Consider the following 23,025-nt stretch of genomic DNA (forward strand, 5'->3'; position numbering starts at 1 on the left):
ACAGGCACGTGGAGGCCACACACACTACTGAGCCTCATTTTGACTTGTTTTAAGGACATTACATCAAAGTTGGATCAGCTTGTAGTGTGGTTAAACACTTTAATTTTGAGTGTGACTCCAAATCCAGACCTCCATGGGTTGATAAATTGGATTTCCATTGATTATTTTTGTGTGATTTTGTTGTCAGCACATTCAACTATGTAAAGAAAAAAGTATTTAATAATATTATTTAATTCATTCAGGATGTGTTATTTTAGTGTTCCCTTAATTTTTTTGAGCAGTGTATAAATTGTTAGCGGACATGGGCTAATTGAATGACAGTCAGAGACTGACATAACATGAGGAAAACTGCTGATGTGCTACCAAATTTCAAAATTGAACGTTGTGTATTCTACTATCCTAACTAACAGTAAGTTGAGACCCCGACTGACTTCCTTTTTTGGTTGGGGGCTCCCGTATGTCGCTTATGCCTAAAAACAGCACTGTCCCCCCCCCCCCCCCCCCACACACACACACATATACACACACCATCACTGTGACCTCGCAGCGATAGAGGCTGCCAGTGCCACACTTCCTCACTCGGCCCTGCTCAGCCACCCCCTGGCGCCACTGCAGCTGCCATAATTTAGGTCGAGCTAATAATAAAACAAAGCAGCCAAGTACAGGCACAGGGAGCCAGGGGGAGACAGCAATAGAGAAAGGGAGCATGTGGGGAGGGAGGGTAAAGGAATAAGAAAGAAAGAAAGGAGTGAATGGAGAGAGCAGAGAGAGAAAGAACATAGAGCGTTAAAGAGAGGAGAGTGAACGAGAAAGAGAGAAACAGAGAAAGGAGGGGGGAGAGTGAGAGAGAGAGTCATGGGGAAAAGGGAAAAAGCAAGAACGAGAAAGAGATAGCGAGAACAAGAGAAGCAAGGTGCAGAGGACAAACCTGGATGAGTGCACAGCCAAGGAAGACCAGTACTGACCAAATGATAGGAAGAGTATTCCTTGAAAATGCATTATAACGCGTAATGTACACTATTAGAAAGTGCTATCTAAGAACCTTAAAGTGCTATTCGGCTGTCCCCAATAGTAGAACCCTTTTAAGTACCCTTTTTGGTTGCAGGTAAAACCCTTTTGGTTCCAGGTAGAACCCTTTTGGGTTCCATGTAGAACCCTTTCACATTTTGTTACGTTACAGCCTTATTCTACAATGGATTAAATCGTTTCCCCCCCTCATCAATCTACACAGAATACCCCATAATGACAAAGCAAAACAGGTTTTTAGAATTTTTTGCAAATGTATATAAAAACCCCCCAGAAAATATCACATTTACATAAGTATTCAGAACCCTTTACTCAGTGCTTTGTTGAAGCACCTTTGGCAGTGATTACAGCCTCAAGTCTTCTTGGGTATGACGCTACAAGCTTGGCACAACTGTACTTGGAGTTTCTCCCATTCTTCTCTGCAGATCCTCTCAAGCTCTGTCAGGTTGGATGGGGAGCGTCGATGCACAGCTATTTCAGGTCTCTCCAGAGATGTTCGATCGGTTTCAAGTCCGGGCTCTGGCTGGGCCACTCAAGGACATCCTGTAGGGATGGTGCCAGGTTTCCTGCAGACGTGACGCTTTGCATTCAGGCCAAAGAGTTCAATCTTGGTTTCATCAGACCAGAGAATCTTGTTTCTCATAGTCTGAGTCCTTTAATAAGGTGCCTTTTGGCAAACTCCAAGCGGGCTGTCAAGTTGTCACGGTCGTCGTAATGGATGGACCAAGGCGCAGCGGGTATGTGAATGCTCATTTTTATTAAACACGAAACAAAACAAGAAAACGATGAACGGACGACAAACAGTCTTGTAGGCTCACAGCAATACAAAGAACAATCTCCCACAATCCCCAAAACAAACAAACTCCTAATTATAGGATCTTCAATCAGAGGCAACGATAACGAGCTGCCTCCAATTGAAGGCCCTAATCCCAAATACTAAACATAGAAATAAACACCCTAGAAACAGACATAGAACTGTACAACATAGAACTAAACCAAAAACCCCGGAAACATAAATAAAACGCCCCTCAACATAAACACACACTCAAAACCATATAAAACAAATACCCCCTGCCACGTCCTGACCAAACTATAATAACAAATAACCCCTTTACTGGTCAGGACGTGACACAAGTGCCTTTTACTGAGGAGTGGCTTCCTTCTGGCCGCTCTATCATAAAGGCCTGATTGGTGGAGTGCTGAAGAGATGGTTGTCCTTCTGGAAGGTTCTCCCATCTCCACAGAGGAACTCTGGAGTTCTGTCAGAGTGACCATCTGGTTCTTGGTTATCTTCTCCCCTGATTGCTCAGTTTGGCCGGGTGGCCAGCTTTAGGAAGAGTCTTGGTTTTTTCCAAACTTCTACCATTTAAGAATGATGGAGGCCACCGTGTTCTTGGGGACCTTCAATGCTGGAGAAAGGTCTTGGTACCCTTCCCCAGTACTTTGTTGAAGCACCTTTGTTGAATCAACAATTCCTTCGACATCAAACTGTAGCTTAATTATTGCTCTGACATGCACTGTCAACTGTGGGACCTTATATAGACAGCTGGGTGCCTTTCCAAATCATGTCCAATCAATTGAATTTACCACAGGTGGACTCCAATCAAGTTGTAGAAACATCTCAAGGATGATCATTGGAAACGGGGTGCACCTGAGCTCAATTTCGAGTCTCATAGCAAAGGGTCTGAATAGTTATGTAAATAAGGTATTTCTGTTTATTTGAATAAATCTGCAGAAATGTCTAAAAATCTGTTATTACTTTGTCATTATGGGGTATTGTGTGTAGATTGATAAAGATTTTTTATTTATTTAATCCATTTTAGAATAAGGCTGTAACGTCTGTAAGGGGTCTGTATACTTTCCAAATGCACTGTATGTCAGCCTGAATAGCCAGCAGCTGGAAAGACAAGAGGATAAACAAATGTTAAAGACAGCCCAGTGTTCCAAGACTAAGTGTGTCATTTTCACGAGGCAAGCAGACAGAGAAGTAGCATTGTTATTTACGAAACCCACAGGCACATAAATGCAATGGATGGAACTTTGCTTAAGGATAGAATGTGTTCCCATTCCTTTTAAGTCTCTCTCCTGTTTTTACGATGCCATTACGAGATCTACAGTTGAAGTCGGAAGTTTACATACACCTTAGCCAAATAAATTTCAACTCAGTTTTTCACAAATCCTGACATTTAATCCAAGTAAAAAATCCCTGTCTTAGATCAGTTAGGATCACCACTTTATTTTAAGAATGTGAAATGTCAGAATAATAGTAGAGATAATGATTTTCTTCAGCTTTTATTTCTTTCATCATATTCCCAGTGGGTCAGAAGTTTACATACACTCAATTAATATTTGATAGCATTGCCTTTAAATTGTTTAACTTGGGTCAAATGTTTCGGGTAGCCTTCCACAAGCTTCCCACAATAAGTTGTGTGAATTTTGGCCCATTCCTCCTGACAGAGCTGGTGTAACTGAGTCAGGATTGTATGCCTCCTTGCTCGCACACACTTTTTCAGTTCTGCCACCAAATCTCCTATGGGATTGAGGTCAGGGCTTTGTGATGGCCACTCCAATACCTTGACTTTGTTGTCCTTAAGCCATTTTGCCAGAACTTTGGAAGTATGCTTAGGGTCATTGTCCATTTGGTAGACCCATTTGCGACCAAGCTTTAACTTCCTGACTGATGTCTTGAGATGTTGCTTCAATATATCCACATCATTTCCCCTCCTCATGATGCCATCTATTTTGTGAAGTGCACCAGTCCCTCCTGCAGAAAAGCACCCCCACAACATGATGCTGCCACACCTGTGCTTCATGGTTGGGATTGTGTTCTTCGGCTTGCAAGCCTCCCCCTTTTTCCTCCAAACATAACAATGGTCATTATGGCCAAACAGTTCTATTTTTGTTTCATCAGACCAGAGGACATTTCTCCAAAAAGTACGCTCTTTGTCCCCATGTGCAGTTGCAAACCGTAGTCTGGCTTTTTTATGGTGGGGTTGGAGCAGTGGCTTCTTCCTTGCTGAGCGGCCTTTCAGGTTATGTCGATACAGGACTCGTTTTACTGTGGATATAGATACTTTTGTACCCGTTTCCTCCAGCATCTTCACAAGGTCCTTTGTTGTTGTTCTGGGATTGATTTGCACAAGTACATTCATCTCTAGGAGACAGAACGCGTCTCCTTCCTGAGCGGTATGACGGCTGCGTGGTCGCATGGTGTTTATACTTGCGTACTATTGTTTGTACAGATGAACGTGGTACCTTCAGGTGTTTGGAAATTACTCCCAAGGATGAACCAGACTTGTGGAGGTCTACAATTTTTTCTCTGAGGTCTTGGTTGATTTCTTTTGATTTTCCAATGATGTCAAGCAAAGAGACACAGAGTTTGAAGGTAGGCCTTGACATACATCCACAGGTACACCTCCAATTGACTCAAATTATGTCAATTATGTCAATTAGCCTATCAGAAGCTTCTGAAGCCATGACATAATTTTCCTGGAATTTTCCAAGCTGTTTAAAGGCACAGTCAAATTATGTGAACTTCTGATCCACTGGAATTGTGATAAAGTGAATTATAAGTGAAATAATCTGTCTGTAAACAATTGTCGGAAAATGTACTTGTGTTATGCACAAAGTAGATGTCCTAACCGACTTGCCAAAACTATAGTTTGTTAACAAGAAATCTGTGGAGGAGTTTAAAAACGAGTTTTAATGACTCCAACCTTAGTTTATGTAAACTTCCGACTTCATCTGTAGCTAACATGCCAGGGAAATAAAAATAGACTGTACCTTTAGAGAGAGAGAGGCAGAGAGATTGAAATGACAGGAGAGGAATAAATAGAGCTTGAGAGAGAAGGGATAAAAGAGAGATGGAGAGTAATTAAGGACACGAGAGGTGGATAAAGACAGGGATAAGTGGAGAGAAAGAGACATAGGGGGAGATAGAAAAAGAGAAGAACAGAGAGTGTAATACATAGAATTTTAATCCTCCAGCAAGACTCCCTGCCAGGCAAATTGCAGCGGCAAAAGGCATAAGCAAAGAACAAGACGATGTCCTTTCCAAAGGACACAATAACAGTGTACTTTAAATGTCATCCCCTCCTTCAAAAACAACAACCTGCATAAAACGTTGGTTATCGAACTTCAACAAGGTAGCATTTATTGAAATTTCCCATGTGAAACTGCAATTCACAATTGAGGTGAAGACGTTATTTTAAACTGCAATTTTGATGTGTTTTTTTGTATGGGCAGTCATTATGTCTTGTGACAGACGTGCTCAAGATTTCCTTGTGGATGCTGAGATCAGCCATTACAAGACCATAAACTTGACTATGAGTAAGGCTTACCTCACCAAAGACTTCCAGAAGTCTTCCAGAGGAATGGACGATGGACACACTCTGCAACAGTGCATCATGGGTGACCTTCAGCTCTCTGTGCGCCCTCCCGCACGTTTCCCCTACGGGACAGAAACCCAAAAATAGACGGACAACATAACACACGCAGCACAGCAGCTCCATCCAATATTATCTTTATCCTTCAGACTGGCTTTAATCTCTCGGTTTTAGATACAAACAAACACAGACCACAACACTGACCTCTGCTCTATATGGCTCTGCTGCTCCCCAACTGTACAAACAGTCAATGCTGTGCTTTCACTATAGCGTACTATAGCACGAATTGCAGGGTTTCGATCAAATCGGGAAGTGATGAAATAAAAATAAGGTATGAACTTTTGTAATTGTTTATCCTCTTCGGTCTATTGTGAAGTCATTGAAAATAAAAGCAATGTTTTCAATTATTAAATTGGAATTTCAGTTTACTCCCTGAATTGACTGTTTTCAAATCAAATTGACCCTAACCACTCTGACTAATTGTAATGAGGAGTTGAGGGTTACATGGCACAGTGCACAATGACAATACAATGCCATCAGGGCGATGATGTTACTGCTGAACGAAATATAAATGCAACATGGAACAATTTCAAAGATTTTACTGAGTTACAGTTCATATAAGGAAATCAGTCATTTGAAATAAATTAATTAGCCCATAATCTATGGATTTCACATGACTGGGAAAACAGATCTGTTGGTCACAGGTACCTTTAAAAAAAAGGTAGTGGCGTGGATCAGAAAACAGTCAATATCTGGTGTGACCACCATTTGCCTCATGCAGCTCGACACATCTCCTTCGCATAGAGTTTATCAGGCTGTTGATTGTGGCCTGTGGAATGTTGTTCCACTCCTCTTCAATGGCTGTGCGAAGTTGCTGGATATTGGTGGGAACTGGAACACGCTGTCGTATACGTCGATCCAGAGCATCCCAAACTATATGTTGATCCAAAGCATCCCAAACATGCTCAATGTGTGACATGTCTGGTGAGTATGCAGGCCAGGAACTGTGTACAAATCCTTGCGACATGGGGCCGTGCATAATCATGCTGTAACGGTTGTCGTCGGGAATAGAGGACCAAAATGCAGTAGGGAAGTGTATACTCATCTTCTTTATTAAGGACAAAGAAGGAAAAACCAAAATAAACACGTAAACAAAACCACAAACGAACTAGACAGTCTTGTAAGGCACACACAGCAAACCAAGAACCAGGCAAAACAAGAAACAATCTCCCACAAAATACAAACCCAAACACACCCTAATATTGGACTCTCAATCAAAGGCAAAGAGACAACACCTGCCTTCAATTGAGAGTCCCAACCCCAATTAACTAAACATAGAAACAGATTTACTAGACAAAACATAGAAATACATGAATATGACACAGTGCCCAAAAAAACCCCGGAATACATAAATCAAATGCCCTTCTACAAAAACCACCACCCCGAACCACATAAAACAAATACCCTCTGCCACGTCCAGACCAAACTACAGTAACAATTAACCCTTATACTGGTCAGGACGTGACACATGCTCAAACATGAGGTGACGGCGGAGCGGATGAATGGCACGACAATGGCCCTCAGGATCACATCACGATATCTCTGTGCATTCATATTGCCATCGATAAAATGCTATTGTGTTCATTGTCTTTAGCTTATCCCTGCCCATACCATAACCGCACCGCCACCACGTGGCACTCCGTTCCCAACATTGACAGCAGAAAATTGTTCACGCACACGACGCCATACTCACTGTCTGCCATCTGCCCAGTACAGTTGAAACCAGGGTTCATCAGTGAAAAGCACACTTCTCCAGCAAGCCAGTGGCCATCGAAGGTGAGCATTTGCCCACTGAAGTCAGTTACGACGTCGAACTGCAGTCAGGTCAAGACCCTGGTGAGGATGACGAGGACGCAGATGAGCTTCCCTGAGACGGTTTCTGACAGTTTGTGCAGAAATGATTCGGTTGTGCAAACCCACATTTTTATCAGAAGTCCGGGTGGCTGGTCTGAGATGATCCCGCAGGTGAAGAAGACGGATGTGGAGGTCCTGGGCTGGCGTGGTTACACGTGGTCTGCGGTTGTGAGGCCGGTTGGACGTACTGCCAAATTCTAAAAAATTATGTTGGAGGTGGCTTATGGTAGAGAAAGGAACATTCAATTATCTGACAAGAACTCTGGTGGACATTCCTGCAGTCAGCATGCCAATTGCACGCTCCCTCAAAACTTGAGAAATCTCTGGCATGTTGTGTTGTGTGACAAAATTGCACATTTTAGAGTGGCCTTTTACTGCACCTGTGTAATGATCATGTTGTTTAATCAGCTTCTTGATATGCCACACCTGTCAGGTGGATGGATTATCTTGACAAAGAAGAAATGCTCATTAACAGGGATGTAAACAAATTTGTGGACAAAATTTGAGCTAAATAATCTTTTTGTGCAGATGGAAAAAGTATTCAGTATAGTTAAACTTAATATACCTACTATGTATTGGATTTTCCTGGTGTTCAAAGCACTACATTGTATGGAGATACTAATAACTAACTTTTTTTTGCACTACCAATGCTCCGCTACTGTTTTATTGCAGTATGTCTGCACCACAAAGAGCATTCATTGTCTTATGGTTTTGGGATGGGGGTTCTACTTTAATCATGATAGGCAGTGAAAGTAGCCTACTAGTATTGTTCCTGTCAGCCGCACTGAGAGCATCTGAAAACCTTGCGGTAGGCTGATTAGGCTGCTGGCATGGACTGTATAAGAAATGGGAAGTCTTAATAGCCTTACTGACCTTTACCTCCTCCCCTCCACCTCCACCCTTCCCATTCTTGTCTCTATTACTAACCAAAAACTCCCTCACACACCCCTCACCAGCATAGCCACATCATGTGTGACCTTCTAAGACTGACATTTATATCGGTGTAATAACAAGTGCAGCTAATCTAGGGCAATTAATATAAAATACAAACTAAATAAATTAGTTGTGTAAGAGCTTTGTTTTACAGCTCAATGCTTACTAATCTATTCTATTCTCTATTTTATATTCTATGTACCATTTGGTACTGGTAGTTACCAATTGGGTTGAATTCTTTGCTCTAGACATTATTCCCACATAGTTTCTATGTAAATATCAGGTAAGTACCAGCTGAAATTGGGCTGTAAAATAAAGAATTACCATGAGGCTATCACTCTATAACGACGGGGAGGAAAGACTGGGCCGCCATAACTTCTAGGTAGAATTACGAAGCGTTATAAAAAAAAATCTAGAGGAGCACGTAATGCCGCGGAGCTGAGCAGACATTGACAAACCAAGCTCTTCAAAGTTATTCTATTATTACCTAAATAACAACGTTGAAATAATATTCTAACATCGGCTGATAAATTGTCAAGTACTTACCTTCCCAAAGAGCCATGGACCTCCGACCGAGAGGCAAGAAGGACGACCAAAACGTAGTTGATTCCCAAGATAACGATAACGCCACAGCTAGCAAGATTAGCATTAGCCCTCATAACTCAGACGACAGTTCCAGACTGTTGCTCTCGGCAGGCTCGCTGGCTACTCTCCTCCGGGAAATTCAGGATGGTAACAAAGGTCTTTCTATGAAAATTGACAAGAAATCGGCTGAACGACTGAGGCCGAGTTGCGCATTAGCACAGTTGAAGATACCGCCGCTCGACATGACCAGGTTCTGATACAACTGCAGAAGGACAATGCCTACCTGAAAAACAAAGGAGACCAGATGGAGAACCAGAGCAGACGTAGTAATATCCGTGTGGTGGGATTGAAAGAGGACAGCGAGGGCCGTGACCCGGTTCTTCACTCAATGGATCCCGGATGTCCTAGGCATAATCAACTTCACCAAGCCGCTGGAAATCGAACGCGCCCACAGAACATCAGCACCGAAACCCCGGCCAGATGAGCCCCCACGGGCCGTCCTGGTCAGGTTCTTCCGTTTCCAAGACAGAGAGAAGATACTGCAACTCGCAAGAGCCAAAGGGGACATCACCATCGATGGCAAGAGGGTCAGCCTTTTCCCGGATATGAGTGCCGATCTCGCCAGACGTCGCAAGCAGTTCAAACCTGCCGCCAAAGCACTGAAGGAGAAGAACATCACCGGCTACCTCATCCACCCTGCGCGGATGAAAGTTCAATACAAAGGCCGAAGCCATATCTTCAACACACCGGGAGAAGTGTTCACTTTTCTCAAAGAATTGAACCGCGTCTGAAAACGGTCTCTCTGGGGGATAAGATCCAGTTTGTTTGTTTTCTCTTATCTGGACTGAACTGCTGATATCTTCTTGGAATTTGGATCCGTTTTCCTCGCTATCCGGTCGCTATTATTGATTTGTACATTTTCAACTAACGGAGTGAGTTCTATTACATTTACAGGAGAGTATATTTTGGTTTAGTCAATATCCACTGGGCGAGGCAAATAAGTGGGCTTAGGCCCACTGCTTTCCCACCATTTATGTTTCTCCTCTCCCGAAAAGAGACTCAAGCAGCCCTTACCGTGGGCAGTAAATATTCAGCCATAAATGTCTATTCACAACGTTTGTTTTCAATTTAGAGAGCTCGCAGGTTTTAGTTTACGCCAAGGTTTAGCTAGTAAGAGCAAGATGGAAAGCGAGCAGCAACGTATCTCTACAAGTGCATTCATGTTTGATTGTTGGGATTGTTGTTTTAGTCTGACAATCGGGGTGTTTGGGATTTTTTTCCCTTCTTTTTTCCATGTTTATTGTGGTTTCCTTCCTGAAGAGACACACAGGTCACTTCTGCCTTCAAACCAAAGTTGAAACATTTCCTGACTATTTACATATGAGAGATTTCCATTCGGTTACATATTTGAAACCCAACCTATGCTTAATCCACTAAAATATGTCACATTCAACGTAAAAGGTCTTAACAGCCTGATTAAAAGGAAAAGAGTCTATACATACCTTAAGAAATTAAAGGCTGACATTGTGTTTCTACGCACACACGCATAGATCACTTTTTACTATCGACCCAACTGTTTCATAGAGTGCTAGATATGGAGTATCTCGCCAGATTGCTTAGTGACCATTCTCCTCTGGCATTATCAATCTCCATTCCTACCAAGGTAAATGGAGCATATAGATGGAGACTAAATTCTACACTCCTAAAGCAACCTGAATTTTGTGCATTTATCAAAGTGCAGATCAATATTTTTACTTTGACAAACAAACCCTCCGCTCCTGACAGTTTCATTCTTTGGGAAACATTGAAAGCCTATCTGAGGGGACAGATCATTTCCTATACTAAAGGGTTGAAGAGAAAACACGGTGCGGAACTGAATGTCCTTGAATCTGAAATCTACGGGCTAGAGAAAACCTACCAAAGAGGCCCGACTAAAGATCTATACAGGCTTTTGGTAAATAAAAAACTGAAATATAATATTCTGAACACATATCAAGCTGAGAGGGCCATTACGAAATCAAAACAGCGTTATTACGAGCTTGGAGAGAAAGCTCACAAAGTATTGGCATGGCAACTGAAAGCAGAGGAAGGTAAGTGATGATCTATCAGAGATTGACTCCTTTCTCTCCTCTCTCAACCTCCCATGCCTGTCAGAGGAAGACAGAGAGCGCCTGAGTGAACACTTCTCAGCTCCTGAGTTGTTGGAAGCCATTAAATACTTACCTTCTAATAAATCTCCTGGGGAGGATGGCTTCCCTCTAGAGTTCTATAGAGAATTTAGGGAGCTGTTGGTACCCTACCTTATGGAGGTACTTAACCAGATCCTACTACAGTGTTATAGTTCTTTCTCTGGATATAAGGTTCATTTTGATAAAAGCGAAATCTTACCGTTGTCTGTCTTTGACCATCATACCATCAAGCACAAGTTTCCTTTTAGATGGTCGCCTCTGGGCTTCACATATTTGGGCATAATGGTGGATGGTAACCTGAACAACCTCTATAAACTCAATCTGGCCAGCTTGTTGCAAAAGGTGGAGGGTGACCTGTGTAAGTGGATGGACTTGCCCCTCACTCTACTGGGTAGAATCAGTGTGATTAAAATGAATGTCCTGCCCAGATTTCTATATTTGTTTCAATCTCTCCCTATCCCTGTGCCCACAGCATTCTTTTCCTTTCTCGACAAGCTGACCAGACGGTTTATCTGGCATGGCAAAACCCAGAGGGTTAGCCTGGACAAACTGACCCTGGATTACGGTCAAGGGGGCTTAAACCTCCCCAATTTTAAAATGTACTACTGGGCTGCACAGTCTAGGTTTCTGGCTCAGACGTTTGACAATGGTCCCTCTCCCTCATGGTTGAACATTGAAAAGCTTGAGGTAAATGATGACACAGGGGCAGAATTGTTTTACAAATGGGACAGAAAATCTATAAAAACCATCACAGACAACCCTTTATTCATACATTCTGTCCTGGCATGGTGCAAACTGCATGAGCTGTTCAGACAAGAGGGATTTCTTTCCCCTAAAACCTCTTTATGGAACAACAGACTGATCCCTATGTTTTTCCAGAATAGTAACTTTAGACCATGGACTGATAAGGGGATCACTCTTCTGGAACACTGTTATGAGGAGGGAGTTCTTATGTCTTTTGATCAGCTGAAACGGAAATACCACTTGTCTAACAGGGACTTCTTTAGCTACCTACAGCTACGAAACTTTATTAGGGTGACTCTCAAATGACAATGGAACCTACCTATGATGTCACCTATTGAACAACTCTGCCACGCAGACCAACCACTGTTCAAGACCATTTCCCGTGTTTACGATGCTCTTATGTTAGGACTAACGCTGCCTGAGCTAGATAAACCCCGACTTAGATGGGAAAGAGATCTGGGTATTGATCTTGATGAGGGTCTATGGAGTGACCTATGCAGGGATGGTGTTACATCCACATTGAACTCCAGATACAGACTGATCCAGTTTAATTTCCTCCATCAGCTCTATATCACCCCATCTAGACTACACAAGTTCAACCCTGATATCTCCTCCCTATGTTTTAGATGTGGCTCAGATGAAGGAACATTCCTCCATTCCACTTGGCAGTGTTCAAAACTACACGGTTTCTGGCAGGGGGTATGCGATACCATATCCTCAATTCACGGGGTTGCATTCCCTTTAGACCCGGAGGTCTGTCTACTGGGTAACTTTACTAACACCAATCTTAGGCAAGGCCATACTATAAAGCTAACAGAAATATTGCTAGCGATTGCTAAGAAATGTATTGCCTTGAAATGGAAATCGAATTCCTCCCTGCCATTTGCAATGTGGCTATCGGAAGTTAATAGTTGTATCCCACTGGAGAAAATCACTTACTGCTTGAGGAATAAGTTAAAGACATTTTATAGAATTTGGCAACCTTTCATTGACTATATGGATAATCTCCCCCCACATCACATTGATTGAATCTCTAGATAATCCTTATATAATGTTTCACACGTAATGTATAATATGTAGCTTACGGCAGGTGACCATATGATCCAATGTCTCATTATTAGTATTTTTTATTTTACTCTTTATTATGACTTTTATGTATGGTTGTATATATACTGCTCAAAAAAATAAAGGGAACACTTAAACAACAGAATGTAACTCCAAGTCAATCACACTTCACACTTCTGTGAAATCAAACTGTCCACTTAGGAATAAATACTGATTAACAATAAATTTCACATGCTGTTGTGCAAATGGAATAGACAACAGGTGGAAATTATAGGCAATTAGCAAGACACCCCCAATAAAGGAGTGGTTCTGCAGGTGGTGACCATAGACCACTTCTCAGTTCCTATGCTTCCTGGCTGATGTTTTGGTAATTTTTGAATGCTGGCGGTGCTTTCACTCTAGTGGTAGCATGAGACGGAGTCTACAACCCACACAAGTGGCTCAGGTAGTGCAGCTCATCCAGGATGGCACATCAATGTGAGCTGTGGCAAGAAGGTTTGCTTTGTCTGTCAGCGTAGTGTCCAGAGCATGGAGGCGCTACCAGGAGACAGGCCAGTACATCAGGAGACGTGGAGGAGGCCGTAGGAGGGCAACAACCCAGCAGCAGGACCGCTACCTCCGCCTTTGTGCAAGGAGGAGCAGGAGGGGCACTGCCAGAGCCCTGCAAAGTGACCTCCAGCAGGCCACAAATGTGCATGTGTCTGCTCAAATGATCAGAAACAGACTCCATGAGGGTGGTATGAGGGCCCGACGTCCACAGGTGGGGGTTGTGCTTACAGCCCAACACCGTGCAGGACGTTTGGCATTTGCCAGAGAACACCAAGATTGGCAAATTCGCCACTGGCGCCCTGTGCTCTTCACAGATGAAAGCAGGTTCACACTGAGCACATGTGACAGACGTGACAGAGTCTGGAGACGCCGTGGAGAACGTTCTGCTGCCTGCAACATCCTCCAGCATGACCGGTTTGGCGGTGGGTCAGTCGTAGTGTGGGGTGGCATTTCTTTGGGGGGCCGCACAGCCCTCCATGTGCTCGCCAGAGGTAGCCTGACTGCCATTAGGTACCGAGATGAGATCCTCAGACCCCTTGTGAGATCATATGCTGGTGCGGTTGGCCCTGGGTTCCTCCTAATGCAAGACAATGCTAGACCTCATGTGGCTGGAGTGTGTCAGCAGTTCCTGCAAGAGGAAGGCATTGATGCTATGGACTGGCCCGCCCGTTCCCCAGACTTGAATCCAATTGAGCACATCTGGGACATCATGTCTCGCTCCATCCACCAACGCCACGTTGCACCACAGACTGTCCAGGTCTGGGAGGAGATCCCTCAGGAGACCATCCGCCACCTCATCAGGAGCATGCCCAGGCGTTGTAGGGAGGTCATACAGGCACGTGGAGGCCACACACACTACTAAGCCTCATTTTGACTTGTTTTAAGGACATTACATCAAAGTTGGATCAGCCTGTAGTGTGGTTTTCCACATTAATTTTGAGTGTGACTCCAAATCCAGACCTCCATGGGTTGATCAATTGGATTTCCATTGATTATTTTTGTGTGATTTTGTTGTCAGCACATTCAACTATGTGAAGAAAAAAGTATTTAATAAGATTATTTCATTAATTCAGATCTAGGATGTGTTATTTTAGTGTTCCCTTTATTTTTTTGAGCAGGTACTATTACGTTTAAAAAAAAGTTTGTTACGCTCGTCTGTTACCGTCACTTTGTCCTATTGTTGTCTAATATCTTTTCACTTTTGTTTTGAGGGTGCTTAATTGGAAAATGCAACAAAAAAAAAAGCAAAAAAATAAATACAAAAATTCTAAGTCCTTTCCATTTCTGCTGAGAGTAGGTCACGGAAATGTAATTCAGATAAAGAAAGTGTGTCACTAGGTTTTTCCCTTTGCTAATGCAGCTGGGGGGAAAAGCTCTTTGGAGTCCCAGCAGTTAAGAGCATTTGATAAAGCTATGGAACGTCTTGCTCCGACTACAGAGCCCTACAGTACCTGATTACAGTGGCAGACTAGCCCACACATGCCACGTGTGTGTGTGTGTGTGTGTGTGTGTGTGTGTGTGTGTGTGTGTGTGTGTGTGTGTGTGTCTGTGTCTGTGTCTGTGTCTGTGTGTGTGTGTGTGTGTGTGTGTGTGTGTGTGTGTGTGTGTGTGTGTGTGTGTGTGGAGAAGAAAGGGGGGTGTGTGACTGACTAGAATGTTGTCTTGCTGGTAAGTAGGAGACAGGCTGGAATTGGAATGTGAGTTCTTACAGATGAGAAAGAATCAATGCAATAGAGATTTGGGAATGGAAGCAACAAAGATATTACAGTTGAAGTCGGAAGTTTACATATACCTTAGCCAAATACATTAAACTCAGTTTTTCACAATTCCTGCTATTTAATCCTAGTAAAAATTCCCTGTCTTAGGTCAGTTAGGATCACCACTTTATTTTAAGAATGTGAAATGTCAGAATAACAACTTTTCTTTCTTTCATCACATTTCCAGTGGTTCAGAAGTTTACATAGTCTCAATTAGTATTTCGTAGCGTTGCCTTTAAATTGTTTAACTTGGGTCAAACGTTTCGGGTAGCCTTCCACAAGCTTCCCACAATAAGTTGGGTGAATTTTGGCCCATTCCTCCTGACAGTGCTGGTGTAACTGAGTCAGGTTTGTAGGCCTGCTTGCTCGCACACACCTTTTCAGTTCTGCCCACAAATTTTCTATGGGATTGAGGTCAAGGCTTTGTGATGGCCACTCCAATACCTTGACTTTGTTGTCCTTAAGCCATTTTGCCAGAACTTTGAAAGTATGCTTGGGGTCATTGTCCATTTGTAAGACCCATTTGCGACCAAGCTTTAACTTCCTGACTGATGTCTTGAGATGTTCCTTCAATATATCCACATCATTTCCCCTCCTCATGATGCCATCTATTTTGTGAAGTGCACCAGTCCCTCCTAAAGCAAAGCACCCCCACAGCATGATGCTGCCACCCCCACGCTTCACGGTTGGGATGGTGTTCTTCGGCTTGCAAGCCTCCACCTTTTTCCTCCAAACATAACGGTGGTCATTATGGCCAAGCAGATCTATTTTTATTTCATCAGACCAGAGGGCATTTCTCCAAAAGGTACGATCTTTGTCCCCATGTGCAGTTGCAAACGGTTGTCTGGCTTTTTATGGTGTTTTTGGAGCAGTGGCTTCTTCCTTGCTAAGCGGCCTTTCAGGTTATGTCGATATAGGACTCGTTTTACTGTGGATATAGATACTTTTGCACCTGTTTTCTCCAGCATCTTCACAAGGTCCTTTGCTGTTGTTCTGGGATTGATTTGCACTTTTCGCACTAAGGTTCGTTCATCTCTAGGAGACAGAACGCGTCTCCTTCCTGAGCGGTATGACGGCTGCATGGTCCCATGGGGTTTATACTTGCATACTATTGTTTGTATAGATGGACGTGGTACCTTCAGGCATTTGGAAATTGCTCCCAAGGATGAACCAGACTTGTGGAGGTCTACAATTTTTTTCTGAGGTATTGGCTGATTTCTTTTGATTTTCCAATGATGTCAAGCAAAGAGGCACTGAGTTTGAAGGTAGGCCTTGAAATACATTGTCAGCGTATACGCTACTGGTGTTGAATTCAGGTGCAGGAGAGCAGAGAGTTGTGATCAGGCGCACACTTAATTCGGCAGAAGCAAACAACAGACGGATGCAACAGTGTCCAACAAACCTCCAGCCAAAGGCAAAAGTGCAAAGCACGACAAAATCACAAATAAGCAAAAATGTTTAACAATTAAACATACTCCGGGTTGACACATAATCCTGGGAAAAACCAGCTAGGCGCGTCAATACAAAACACGTAACAAAACAATCCCACACAAAGACATGGGGGGAACAGAGGAATATATATATATATATTCAGTTGATTAGGGAATGTAAACCAGATGTGCCGGGAACAAGACAAAACAAATGGAACAATGAAAAATGGAGCGGCGATGGCTAGAAGGCCGGTGACGTCGACCGCTGAACGCCGCCCGAACAAGGAGGGGAGCCGACTTCGGCGGAAGTCATGACAGTACCCCCCCCCCCCTTGATGCGTACTGTATGTTAATTCCACGTATGTGTTATTATGTTTGTTAATGGATACAATGACCAAAAATGACCACCTACTCTCTTACTTACAACATTCACGTGGGGGCATCGAGAGTTTTTTTCCTTAACCTTTGAAAGGTTACCTTCTCATTTCGTTCCCAGTTTTCGAATCTTCAAATAAGTGTTGAAATTGTTATTTTTAGTCAGGCCTATTCAAATGCAGTGTACGGTGACAATGTATTGATATCCGTTAATTGAAGTGTGAGGGGGTGGCATTTCTACTTAAAAGGAATCAAAGGATGGGGAGGGAAGGGGGGCAGAATCAACTACAAGGAGCAAAGGGTGTACAAACAACCAAATTCACAAAATGAGAGAGATTCATTTATTTGTGTGCCATTTTTTTGTTGCCTGCTTGTGTGTTGGTTATCATTTGTCCAAGGAGACAGAGAGAGGGAAAGAGAGAATGAAAAGGAGAGAAAAAAAGAGTGCAGGGGGAATTGAAAGGAGCGAGTGAGGTAATGAGAGCGGGAACTGGGTGAGTGAAATATAGAGGTAAAGAATCAAGAGAGAGAGGGAGTGAGAAAGAGAGGGGGATGTGAGGCATGCCAGATGGAGGGATGGATGCTGGGACAGCCTAATTGGATTAGAGGGGCAGAAAATTAAAAAGTATTTTATTTTAGACAGCCTGGGCTGTGTGTCATCCCTAGAAGATAAAGATGTGGCAGGCCTTGATCCACCAACTGTGTCACAGAGGGGCACAGGGCCCATAGGTTCAGCTTAGGTGGTGTGTGTGTGTGTGTGTGTGTGTGTGTGTGTGTGTGTGTGTGTGTGTGTGTGTGTGTGTGTGTGTGTGTGTGTGCTTGAATGCGTGTGTGCTTGATTTTGCATGTGTGTGAGCCTGTGTGTGTGTGTTCATGAAAGAACTTCATCAGTGCATGCATGCACATGCTAAGGCCAAGCTAACCACATGTGCATGCATACAATGATATAATGTGACTGAATATGGCAAGTGGCTCATCTAGGGGTAGGGTGTGAGTCATTATATCAGACCCCAGCATGGGATGTTTCCTGGCATATGTGTCACCAATAAACCTTGTAGCAGCAGGTGTGCTTCCTGGGCCATTGGCAGCCACTGTGGGAGAGATGACTGAATTTGGCCAGGCTGGGGATAGGCTGTGTGGGGTGCAATTTCTCGATAGGTAATGACATCATGCTATTTGTGGAGAACTGAATCTGTGGTTGGGAGACGAACAGAACTCATGTAAGGTAACACACACATGGATAGTCAGATACATAACACACGCATGCATGCATGCACACACGCTAAATCAAAACAACATTTCGGGTGAATTGCTTCCTAACGGCCTTAATTTAGTTTAGCCTACAAGTCAACCAGAAGGTGTGGCACATCTGAAACAGGAAGTGACATCCCCACTAGTCTCACCCGGTGGCGGTCCTCCTCGAACAAGGCCTCGTGGACCCTGAAGACGAACAGGGCTTGGGCAGGTCACTGAGGTCCATCATCTCCTCCACTTCGTCTTCATCCTCCCCACATACCATGTCCCCTTCCTCCGTCTCTTCAGGGTCTATGCTGTAGGCCTCCGAGCCGTTGCTCCAGGCTTTGGCCCCCTCCTGCAGCATGGTCAGCCAGGCTCAGGGACAGGGAACAGAGGGTTAGAGGTGAGCTGCTAGGGGGAGAGGAGGGCCCCCTACTGTGGCACTAGCAGGGAGAAGACTGGAGAGAAAGAAAGAGAGAGATACAGAAATAAAGTATTGATTTTTTACTTTTTTTTAAGTAATCAAATAATCGATCTATATGACATATTGATGTTGTAATTTCCCTGCTCCTTGCATGGTCTTAGTGTTCTAACCTATCTATTATTATGTCAGTCAGGCAGTAGGCCTACCAGACAACAAGTGATGAGGATATTGATCAAACCAAATGCTGCAGATATTCCTTTTTTCCTTATACATGTTTCCCATTATAAGAACTCAACATTAGCATTTAAACTACGTTCTTAGGGGAAAAAAGTGCTATCTAGAACCTTAAAGGGTTATTCGGCTGTCCCCATAGGACAACCCTTTGAAGAACTCTTTTGGTTTCAGGTAGATGTTCTACCTGGAGTCAAAAAGGGTGGGCTCTACCTGGAACCAAAAAGGGTACTCCGATGGGGACAACCGAGGAACCCTTTTTCTCTAAGAGTGTAGCCCTACATGAATAAGTCAATAGAGGGTCATTTCAAACGCTGTGGTCGCATAGGATGATCCCTGGTGGCTGATAAGATATATTTGAAACACTACGCAGCCTGAATACATGATTAGTCCTTATGTATTTACAATTCTTACAATTTAATGTGTGATAAAATACAATTGACATACTGGTACGTTTCTTTCCAAAGCGCAGAATATAGCCTAGTCAAAACTGTACAGCATGTCAACAACCCAAGGCTGTAACAATGTAATCTCTCTCTAAAAGCTACAATGTACACCGGTTTTTGTTACAGAGTTGCCAAAATTAGTTTAATGCGAGCTGAGCTGAAACGAAAGGAGGTAAACTCCATCCATGAGGGGATTATATTAATCTGGCCCGGCGCCCAGGTAGGCGTAGTTTGCGAGGGGTGAAAAATGTATTCGTTTTGGAACCGGGCCATTCTGAGGCATATACTTCGAAACAGGTTTGAGGAGTTAAATTTAGTACATTCTGAGTTCAACTTGGGATAACTGATAGTCCTACCAGGAAAGTGGTTCACCTTTTATCCTTGCCCAAACATCAGACTGTTACCATGGTTACTCCATGGATATCAGTCTGAAAAAAGTTGCTGTAAAAAAAAGCTGCAATAGTCTCAGCAAGCCAGAATGTTGAATAAAATGATATTTGAGGTTACTTTACCGGTTGTCCATGCTGTTGTTCCTTTGGTGGTAGGAGGTGGACAGCCGCGGGAATTAGGGATGCTGAGGGTGCTGCAGCACCCCCTGAAAAATCAGAATGGGCCTTTACTAGTCCTGTTTCAGCTGTGTGGGCACAACAACAAAAAATTTACCCTAAAAAGTGTTGCTTACCTGACTTTTTGCGCCGCTGGTGGGTTCTTTCACTTGTCTCTTGACTCATTGCACATGATGCACAATATTGTAGCGACCCTGGTTTATAAGCGTGGATATTGACTCTGCTACTCAAGCATGCTTTTGTGGCACAGTCGATGGTGCACTGGGCTTCGGGATAGGTTGAGGGTTCAAGCAGCGCTTGCTGCCTGTTACATTACAATATGTAAACAATAGCCGAATGTGGTCGACCGAAGCACATTTCCTTGCAATCAGCTGGAAGTATTTGCCATTCACTCTGTGGTTCAGTTAGACTCGGCCATATTGAGTACCACAGTATGAGTCATAATACCCATAAAACCTAGCGGTAAAACACGGAAGTGGTTCCAATCATTTTTTCACCATTCATTTTTCGTCTGGGATTTTTGAACAACTTCATATAAGGTCTGTGTTTGGTGTAGGCTTACCCTGGCGTGATGTTTTGATAACGGTGCAAATCTCTCTCGGAGAAGGTAACTTTTATCAATATATTCGGCTGTAATTACTCCCCAAAAATTAAATGCTAGTTAGCTGCTAATGTGGCTATCATACAGAACTACACATCCAGTCGCAAGCTTTGATGTCCTCCTTCAAGGCACATTTCTCCATGCATTAACCTAGCAAGTAGATATTATAGCCTTGTTAGTTTGATATTGTGTATTTCACGTGTGTATTCTGGTTTAGCGTTTAAAAAGAATACCTAACTAGCTACCTTAGCATTTTTTAAACTACTAGAATTACCCTCTGGCCTTTGTAGCAAACCAGCTAACCTGTCGATCTGAGGCCAGCTGACAGGATGGTTCTGTGCTACAGTGCATTCAGAAAATATTCAGACCCCTTTGACTTTTCCACATTTTGTTATGTTGCAGCATTATTCTAAAATTGATTAAATCGTTTTTTCCCCCTCATCAATCTATACATAATACCCCATAATGACATAGCAAAAAACAGGTTTTTAGAAATAAAATAAAAATCTATTTTTCTTATGAAATATCACAAGTATTCAGACCCTTTACTCAGGACTGTTGAACCACCTTTGGCATCAATTACAGCCTTTAGTCTTCTTGGGTATGACACTACAAGCTTGGCACACTTGTATTTGGGGAGTTTCTCCTATTCTTCTCTGCAGATCCTCTCAAGCTCTGTCAGCTTCGATGGGGAGCATCGCTGCACAGCTGTTTTCAGGTCTGTCCAGAGACGTTAGTACGGGTTCAAGTCCGGGCTCTGGCTGGGCCACTCAAGGACATTCAGAGACTTGTCCCCAAGCCACTCCTGCGTTGTCTTGGCTGTGTGCTTGAGGTTGTTGTCCTGTAGGAAGGTGAACATTCATCCCAGTCTTAGGTCCTGAGCACTCTGGAGCAGGTTTTCATCAAGGATCTCTCTCTATTTTGCTCCGTTCATCTTTCCCTCGATCCTGACTAGTCTCCCAGTCCCTGCCGCTGAAAAACATCCCCACAGCATGATGCTGCCACCATCATGCTTCACCCTAATTGTATTTATTATGGATCCCCATTAGCTGCTACCAAAGCAGCCGCTACTCTTCCTGGGGTCCAGCAAAATGAAGGCAGTTTATACAATTTTAAAAACATTACAATACATTCACAGATTTCACAACACACTGTGTGCCCTCAGTCCCCTACTCCACCACTACCAGACATCTACAGTACTAAATCCATGTGTATGTATAGTGCGTATGTTATCTTGTGTGTGTGTGTGTGTGTGTGTGTGTGTGTGTGTGTGTGTGTGTGTGTGTGTGTGTGTGTGTGTGTGTGTGTGTGTGTGTATGCATGGGTCTGTGCCAATCTTTGTGTTGCTTCACAGTCCCCGCTATTCCGTAAGGTGTTTTTTTATCTGTTTTTTTAAAATCTAATTTTACTCCTTGCGTCAGTTACTTGATGTGCTCTGCCATGTAGTCATGGCTCTATGTAGTACTGTGTGCCTCCCATAGTCTGTTCTGGACTTGGGGACTGTGAAGAGACCTCTTGTGGCATGTCTTGTGGGGTATGCATGGGTGTCCGAGCTGTGTGCCAGTAGTTTAGACAGGCAGCTCGGTGCATTCAACATGTCAATAACTCTCATAAATAAAAGTAGTGATGAAGTCAATCTCTCCTCCACTTTCAGCCAGGAGAGATTGACATGCAAATCATTAATATTAGCTCTCTGTGTACATCCAAGGGCCAGCCGTGCTGCCCTGTTCTGAGCCAATTGCAATTTTCCTAAGTCCTTTTTTGTGGCACCTGACCACACGACTGAATCAAGGTGCGACCACCACATATCAAGGTGCGACAAAACTAGGGCCTGTAGGACCTACCTTGTTGATAGTGTTGTTAAGAAGGCAGAGCATCGCTTTACTATGGACAGACTTCTCCCCATCTTAGCTACTGTTGTATCAATATGTTTTCACCATGACATCTCAACTTGCTCAATTTCCACATTATTCATTATGAGATGTAGTTTAGTTTCAAGGTTTAGTGAATGATTTGTCCCAAATACAATGCTTTTAGTTTTGGAAATATTTAGGACTAACTTATTCCTTTCTACCCATTCTGAAGCTAAATGCAGCTCTTTGTTGAGTGTTGCAGTCATTTCAGTTGCTGTTGTAGCTGACATGTATGGTGTTGAGTCATCCGCATTACTCAAAGCCAGTGGCATGTCATTAGTAAAGATTGAAAAAAGCAAGGGACCTAAACAGCTACCCTGGGGAATTCCTGCTTGTACCTGGATTATGTTTGAGAGGCTTCCACGTTATAGCAGGAGGTGTAAAGCCATAACACATACGTTTTTTCCAGCAGCAGACTATGATCGATAATGTCAAAAGCTGCACTGAAGTCTAACAAGACAGCCTCCACAATCATTTTATCATAAATTTCTCTCAGCCAATCATCAGTAATTTCTGCAAGTGCTGTGCTTGTTGAGTGTCTTTGCTGAAAATCTGTTGTCAATTTGGTTACTGTGAAATAGCATTGTATCTGGCCAAACACCATTTTTTACAGAAGTTTACTAAGGGTTGGTAACAGGCTGATTGGTCGGCTATTT

The 23,025-nt window shown here is 43.2% G+C and overlaps 1 protein-coding gene across 1 annotated transcript in view; it reads right to left on the reverse strand.

The window, feature by feature from the left end:
- The window catches only part of rcan3 (regulator of calcineurin 3), a 91,510-nt gene extending 72,958 nt beyond the window's left edge, over positions 1–18,552 (reverse strand). The window contains 2 exon segments of the mRNA XM_082955611.1: positions 18,356–18,411; positions 18,414–18,552. Of these exon segments, the coding sequence (XP_082811737.1) occupies positions 18,356–18,411; positions 18,414–18,552 (195 nt within the window).
- Positions 18,553–23,025: the final 4,473 nt, after the last annotated feature.

The sequence above is a fragment of the Salmo salar genome, chromosome 09 (assembly GCF_965601325.2).
Source record: "Salmo salar chromosome 09, fSalSal1, whole genome shotgun sequence".
NCBI classification, from domain to species: Eukaryota; Metazoa; Chordata; class Actinopteri; order Salmoniformes; family Salmonidae; genus Salmo; species Salmo salar.